Here is a 6,967-nt window from a genome sequence, read left to right as displayed (position 1 = left end):
CCGATGGGATGGGATGGGATGGGATGGGATGGGATGGGATGGGATGGGATGGGCAGGGGAGATGGCAGCCGAAACCTGGGCAAGATACAAGGTGCCTAAATCTGACTGCACCATAACGCGCAGCTTCCCTGTGACAAAGTACCCTCTAAAATGGCTACAAGCCCCGGGGAGCCTGGGTGGCTCAGTGGGTTGAGCATCCGACTCTTGATTTTGGCTCAGGTCACGATCCCAGGGTGGTGGGATCGAGCCCCACGTCAGGCTGTGTGCTGAGTGTGGAGCCTGCTTAAGATACTCTCTCTCTCCCCCCTGCCCCTCTCCCCCACTCACATTCTCTCTCTCTCTCAAATAAAAAATACTACAAATAAAAGAGGTAGAAAGCTACATTTTTAAAAATTTCAAAAATGAAATAATTGCAAGCCCAGACCGACTGGGTAAAAGGATTGGTTGTACATCTATCTACCTATCTATCCAGGAGTTAAACAGATTATACTAAACATTTATGCATATTTTTTCATATTAATTTCAGAAAGACAACCTAGTATAAAAATAAACACATAAGAGAATAAACCCAAAGGGCCGATAAACATGTGAAAAGACGTTCTGTCTCAATAGTAATTGAAAAAGTCGTTTTAAGATAAAAAATAAGACTGTTTTTTTTTTCCTTATCCAATCGGCAAAAGCTAAAAAAGGTCGGTGACCTCAAATGTCAGAGTGGAAAGGGGGAAGCGGGTGCCGTCATGAGCCGTTGGGTATTTAATTCAGCCCAGAAGATGGCCTCATTTAGTTCAAAGACAGAATGACAGTTACTTTGAGATAGCATAGACATGCTGTCACCTAGGCCTTGTGCATGGGTGACGTGAGCAGAGGGTAGGAAGAGGAAAGAATAAGCTAAGGGGGGTACGAGATGACACTTAAAAGGCCCATGTCTTAGAAAATCTGTCACCATGACTCACAGGAAATAAGCCTTCTTGTGGGTGTTGAGGGGAACCTCTTGAAAGTACGTGGGGGTTTGAACAGCATAAAGTCCGAGAACCACAAGACCTTAAGGGAGGGCTTTCAAAGAAATCATTCTGTCCCCCTCAACCCTTCCACCACCCAACCGAAGAGAGCTAGGGCACCCTTCCAGAAGGATTCCCATCACTGACAATGTCAAAGGGGATGCCAGTACCAAAGAGGATTCTGGTATTGCTGGCTCCAACACCCACCTGTGAAATAAGCAAGGGCCTGGAATCAGATGCCCTCCGGCCTCCGTATCCCGATCCATAAAATGCGGGTCATACCACCACCTTGTGGTATTGTTGGAGCGCTGAATGGGATGATGACCGTCAACAAAGCCAACTACAATGCCTGACAAAGTAAGTACTCTCATACAGAACAGAATAAGATAAGCAAAGGTTATTGATCTGAGGACGGACTGGCTGCAGCGTAGACGGAGGCCACAGCAGAATGGAGAGGACGTTCCCTCTAAGGGAACGTGTGTGTCTGATGATATTTGAAAGCTAGAAATAACGCAGCATATATGGGAAATGAAGGGTCACCATCTTTACAAACCAGGAAGAAAAAGACCAACACCGCAAAGGAAAAGTCAGCGAAAGACACGGACCATTCGGAAAAGAGAACGTAAGTGTCCAATATCCGTGAGCTACAGTTCAAGCGTACTATCAATTTAAAAGGAATAGAAAATTAAACCAGTATGAGATGCTGTATTTTGAGCTACCAAACTGGCGAGAACTTTTAAAAAATGCAATGGGAAGTACTGACGAGAGCAGGAACAGTAGGCTCGTCACCTGCTCCTTGGAATGCAGATAGGACATTTCCGGGGGGCACACTGGAGGGGGCGTATCCAAAAACTTTGAAATGGGCAGCCCTCTTATTTAGAAAATAACCAGAAGTTTGCCCCGCCCTATGCAGATTTAGGGGTACCAACTTCTTTCTCCTGCACCCCTCTACCCTCAAAGACTGAGCCATGATTTCCCGGCCCCCGTCAACAGGACCCGTGGCTCCTCACGTGAGACGGGAGAGCAGTACAAGAGACAGACAATGGAGTCCGGCTGGAAATGGAACAGATGAAGTTGGAGACAGGCAGTCATTTTTCCAGAGCCAAGAGAAAGCTGACCGTCACCAGAAAGAGGGGACAAAGCAGTTGCTCTCGCGGGGGGGGGGGGGGGGGGGGGGGCGCCAAGACAAAAGCGAGGGTGCGTCATCAGGTCCTCAGAGTGACATACGCCAAGAAGGGATGAGATGTAGGAGAGATTTATTGGGGAACTGCCCTGTGAAGGATAAAGGGGGAGGGGAAGAAGGCAGGGAGGGCCTTCAGACCATGATGCGGGTCTGACAGTTGTGAAAGGAGAGCGGGAAGGAAGGGCCCCATGCGGCCGTGTGGCCTGAGGCGTTCTTGGGCCGAGCATCGGGAAGAGCCCTGGGAAGGCTGCCAGTTGGAGAAGCACCACAATGGGCAGAAGGTGCCCAGCTCTAGAGGCCCCTGGAGCTTCCTGACCCAACCCTGCTTGGTCCCGGGCCACCCAAAGGCAGAGAAACTTTCTGGAAGCCGGGTGGTCTGCCCTAATCCAAGTGAGCAAACGTACAGAAACGCTGGCCACTAGCTCAGCCAGGGATCCCCCACGGCTGGCCTCATCCAGGACACCCCCACGTCAGCCCTTCCCAAGGCCTCTCCCTGGCCTGCACCCACCACCCCTCCCACCAGGCTGCCCCACACCCACTCTGGTCATTTAGAAGTCAGCATGGCTTTCCCAGAGAACAGCTGCATGGGACACCGAGGAATGCCTTTGTCCCCTCGTCCCGGCTCCTCTAGGAGGGAAGGAGACCCGGACGGAGAGCTGGAGGCTGCCACCGGCCCCTGACTCCCTGGCATTACCTGCCTCCTGGCTCCAGCGTCCCTGACTTTTAAGGAGCCTCCTGTGTCCACATCACTTCTTTGGTGGCATCTCAGCCGGGCTCCTTTGTTCCGGGTCTCGCACCCTACATTAACTTTGATCTCACCCTCCAAATAAGCATTTTAATCCCATTCACAGTTGAGGAAATGGAGACTCAGAGACACAAGGTGGTCCACAATCCAACTGCCAGGGTATGGATGCCCAAACCGCTCCAGCTGCCTGAGCAGAGAAAGGGGTGTGTCTCATGGTATTCGGGGGCCAAAGAGGCGGGGAATGCCACAGCCAGGGACAGTGCAGCCAGGAGAAAGGCCCAACCAGCATGGGCCGCTCTAGGGACACGGGTGTCTTCCAGAGCCAGAGGGTGGGAGAGGGAGTGGGGGCTGGGGAACAAAGATACTTCTCGAATTTTCACAACTAGCAGCTGATCATGCTTTATCTAGGTGAGTAAAAAAATGAACCGCCTTGGGGCGCCTGGGTGGCTCAGTCGGTTAAGCGTCAGACTCTCGACCTCAGCTCAGGTCATCACCTCACGGTTTGTGAGATAGAGCCCCACGTCGGGCTCTGTGCTGACAACACAAAGCCTGCTTGGGAGTCACTCTCTTCCCGTCTCTCTGCCCCTTCCTCGCTCGTGCTCTTTCCCTCTCTCTCAAAAATACACATTAAAAAGAAAAAAAGGCAAACGGCCTTTTGTGAGGTAAAACCATCATAAAGATACGACAGTGCTGATTCTGCAGAAGCAGCTGGGGGTCCCCTACTGGACACGGCAGGGAAGACCTGTCAGCAACTTCTGGGCAGGCACTCCATTTTTCCAGTTCATCCTAAACTGGTTCTTGGGATGAGGAGGGAAACCAAAGGCCCTCTGGGGGCCCCTCTTGCACAGAATATGGCCCATTCCTAGTGTCTGGTCAAGGCCGGGAGGGTAAACAGGGTCAGGAGGAGCTCAGATCACTGGTGCCGTGGGGTCCTGGGATGAGGCGGCTTGACTCCAGGCATAGTATGCCCCCAGGCTCCACGACCTCGGTTGTTTCCTCATTCTAGAAGCTCTGTCAGAAGAGAGCGGTGGAAGTCCGGGCCCCAGGCTGAACTCTGACCTTGTACTCCACCTCACAGCTCCTGTCTACCAGCACCCCGTGCCACACCCGTTCTCGCCATATCCAGTGCACATGACTCGTTCACTCTCTTCCCTGAAATGCCACAGGCTCCGGAAGGCGGGCTGTCCCTGTCCACACAACAATTCGTACCTGTCGAATCACCGCCCACAGCCCACTTTCAGGTATCTCCAAATTACACACCCACCCTTATGTATGGAAGCCCACGTGTGCTCATCTGCCCCCACAGGTACACCCCCAAGCCAGGCAGGGTCCCACCTAAGGCCGTCTGGTCTGGGCACAGGGACAAACCGGTGTGGCAGGCCCCCCGGGGGCAGTGGGAGGACAGGGTACCCGGGGGGACACTCCCATGAACACCATCCACTCCTGCGTATCCCCCCACCCAGACCCTCGTACCCCAGGCAAAGAAGCGCCCCTCCCACACCAGGCGTGTGCGCGCACGTGCGCGCACACACACACACACACACACACACACACACACACACTGGTGTGCATGTCTCCACACTCAGGTTCAGAAGCCACATGGGGCATCCTTGGACTCTGCTGTGCAGGGAGGTAACCCCAGGAGGCCTTCCCTCCCAGACTGGGAAGATCACCTACTCCAGCACATGGGGCTCTGGGTTCCATCCTGACCACCCCCCAGCTGACCTCAGAACTAGAACCCAGAGGTCTTTCATTCCCCTAACCCTGGGAGAGCGTGGGGAGAAAGCCTGGGGTCTGCTCTCCGCCTCACTCTCCTCACTGCCTCTTCACACACTAATCAATGCAATTGTGTCTGAGCATTTGGGGGCCTGAAGGGGCCAAGGAAAGCCTGCGGGGGTGAGAGGAGGGAGTAGAGGCTGAGGTCCACCCTCCATCATAACCCTTGAGATTCCATTTTGCTCCGTGTCTCTGAACACAACAGTCCTTCACAACTGAGTATGAATTAGCCTATTATGCTGCTGGACAGCCCTGGGCATCCAGAGTGAGACGGTAACGCATGAAGGATGTGAAGGAAGGAGAGGGATGTCAGGAAAAACTTACCTTCTCCAAGAATTGGGAGCACTAAGGGCTGGTGCTTTCAACTCACCTTGCCCACCCACCGCAGCTGTTATCACGTCCGTAACATCTGCCCCACACTACAGACATCAGCAGGCGGGGCACATTTCACATTTAGCCATTTTTTTAATGCTCAAAAGCTCTGTACAAAAAAAAAAAAGTCACAAATGAGTCCTCACAACACCCCTGTGAGGTAGGTAGGCAAGTATTATTCTCCCATTTTACAAACGGGGAAACTGAGGCAGAGAGGCGCAGTGACCGGCCAGTGGTCCCAGCACAGCTGAAAGTCAGGGCCAACCGTGAAAACACAAAGGATCCCTCTCGGTTCAGCCCGAGCTCTGACCCCTCCTCTAGACCTTGTCTGCAAAGAAATCCAAACTCTCCAATATATGCAAAAATCAACAAACCCGACAGATCTGAAAAGGGAGGGAATGGACATACAGTAGTTTCGCAGATCTCAGCCAAGACGACCCAATTCCTTCCAATGCTAGGGAGATGGGAACAGAGACACATCCGCCTGTTTTTCCACAGAAGCGCACGCACCCAACCAGGGAGGGCCGCGTAGGCAGCCTTCAGGCCGGCCGGCCCCTGGGCTTCAGCGGAGAGCGGTCCGCAGAGGAAGAGCCAGACTCAACTCCACAGGGCCGCGCCCTCCCGCCCCTCCCAGCGGCCTTCCCACTGTCGGGACAGGGCTGCTCCCGAGGCCTCCTGCTCACCAGCCCCTTCTGTTCCCTCTGGAGGGAAGCTCGGGGGGGGGGGGGGGGGGGTCCTCAGCTCGGATGGCCTGCAACCCAGGTGAGCCCTCACACCCTCCTTAGCCCTCTTCACCATTCCCTCAGGGTCACCCAGCAGTCCTCGGGACTCCTGCTGCAGCAGATGGGGACTGGAGCCATCTAGGCCGCCAGGGCAGGGAAGAAGTACAGAAGGACCCACTGCTGGGAGCTTGGCTTCCTCAGCCCTTCCCGCCCTGGCGCCCGGGAAACGGAGCAGGCCTCTTCCCGGGGCCGCATCCACCTTCCAGAAGCTCTTTCCTCCCGAGAGGACCCCTCCCTTCCAGCTCCTTGGAGACCCTCACAGTCCTGCCATCCCCAGGAGAGGGACAAGGGGAAGGAAGGAGAAGGGGCACGAGAGGCCAGGGAACTGGGTGAGGCTGCCATTAAAGTGACCAGTCCACCAGAGCCCTGTCCGCTCCCCGGGGAGCCAGGGGCCCCAGGGCAGTGCTCAGGCAGCAAAAGGGGAGAAGCCGAGCAGGAGGGCAGCAAGAGAAAGCAAGAGAAGGAACCGGACTCTGCACCTGAGGCTGTCAGGACCGCTCGGAAGCGGGAGAGGAAAGCGCACGCGTGCAAGTGGAGCGTGGCTTCGTTTGGTGGCTACTTGGGGACTGAGCTCCTTGGAAGCCATCTTCGGTCTGCAAGGCACACGCCGGGCCCGTGCGCCTGTGGTTTACAAGTATACCTGTGCACTAATTGTCCTATCAAAACCTCTTCTTAAAAAAGGGTCCCAACCCCACTCCAGTCTCTGCGGGAAGCTGGGGAATGGGTTCCTCAGGACGGCTCCCAGTGAGGAGCACCTGGAGCGCCCCTGTGGGAGGGGGCACACAGGGGCGGGGGAGCACCTCCTACAGGAAGTCTCCAGCAGCAGCGGGCTCAAGGCCGTGGCTCCGCTCCTGCCACCGGCAGCGCAGCCCGGAGAAGGGCTGGTCCTGCACGCTCTCCAGCTCGGGGAAGCCCAGCTGATCGAGGATCTCATAGACTCCGGCCTTTGATGCCACCTGGGGAAGACAGCAGAGATGGGGGCGGAGTTCCCAGGGAGACGGGTCACCCTGCCCCCCCTCCCCCTCCCCCACATCACCACACCTTCCTCCCTGCGCTCGGTTCAGCGACCCGAGCAAGTTTGTGTTTTGACCGCCAATGGCCGCTCTGAGTT

The 6,967-nt window shown here is 55.2% G+C and overlaps 1 protein-coding gene across 3 annotated transcripts in view; it reads right to left on the bottom strand.

Annotated features, from left to right (window-relative positions):
- Window positions 1-5,209: 5,209 nt before the first annotated feature.
- The window catches only part of PALD1 (phosphatase domain containing paladin 1), a 74,812-nt gene continuing 73,054 nt past the window's right edge, over window positions 5,210-6,967 (bottom strand). For all 3 annotated transcript variants that reach the window (XM_058696591.1, XM_058696592.1, XM_058696590.1), the window contains one exon: window positions 5,210-6,812. In XM_058696591.1, the coding sequence (XP_058552574.1) occupies window positions 6,660-6,812 (153 nt within the window). In that variant the 3' untranslated portion in view covers window positions 5,210-6,659. The remainder of the gene's footprint in view (window positions 6,813-6,967) is intronic.

The sequence above is a fragment of the Neofelis nebulosa genome, chromosome 13, assembly GCF_028018385.1.
Source record: "Neofelis nebulosa isolate mNeoNeb1 chromosome 13, mNeoNeb1.pri, whole genome shotgun sequence".
In the NCBI taxonomy this organism is placed as follows: Eukaryota; Metazoa; Chordata; class Mammalia; order Carnivora; family Felidae; genus Neofelis; species Neofelis nebulosa.
This window is presented reverse-complemented; position numbering and strand designations above follow the sequence as displayed.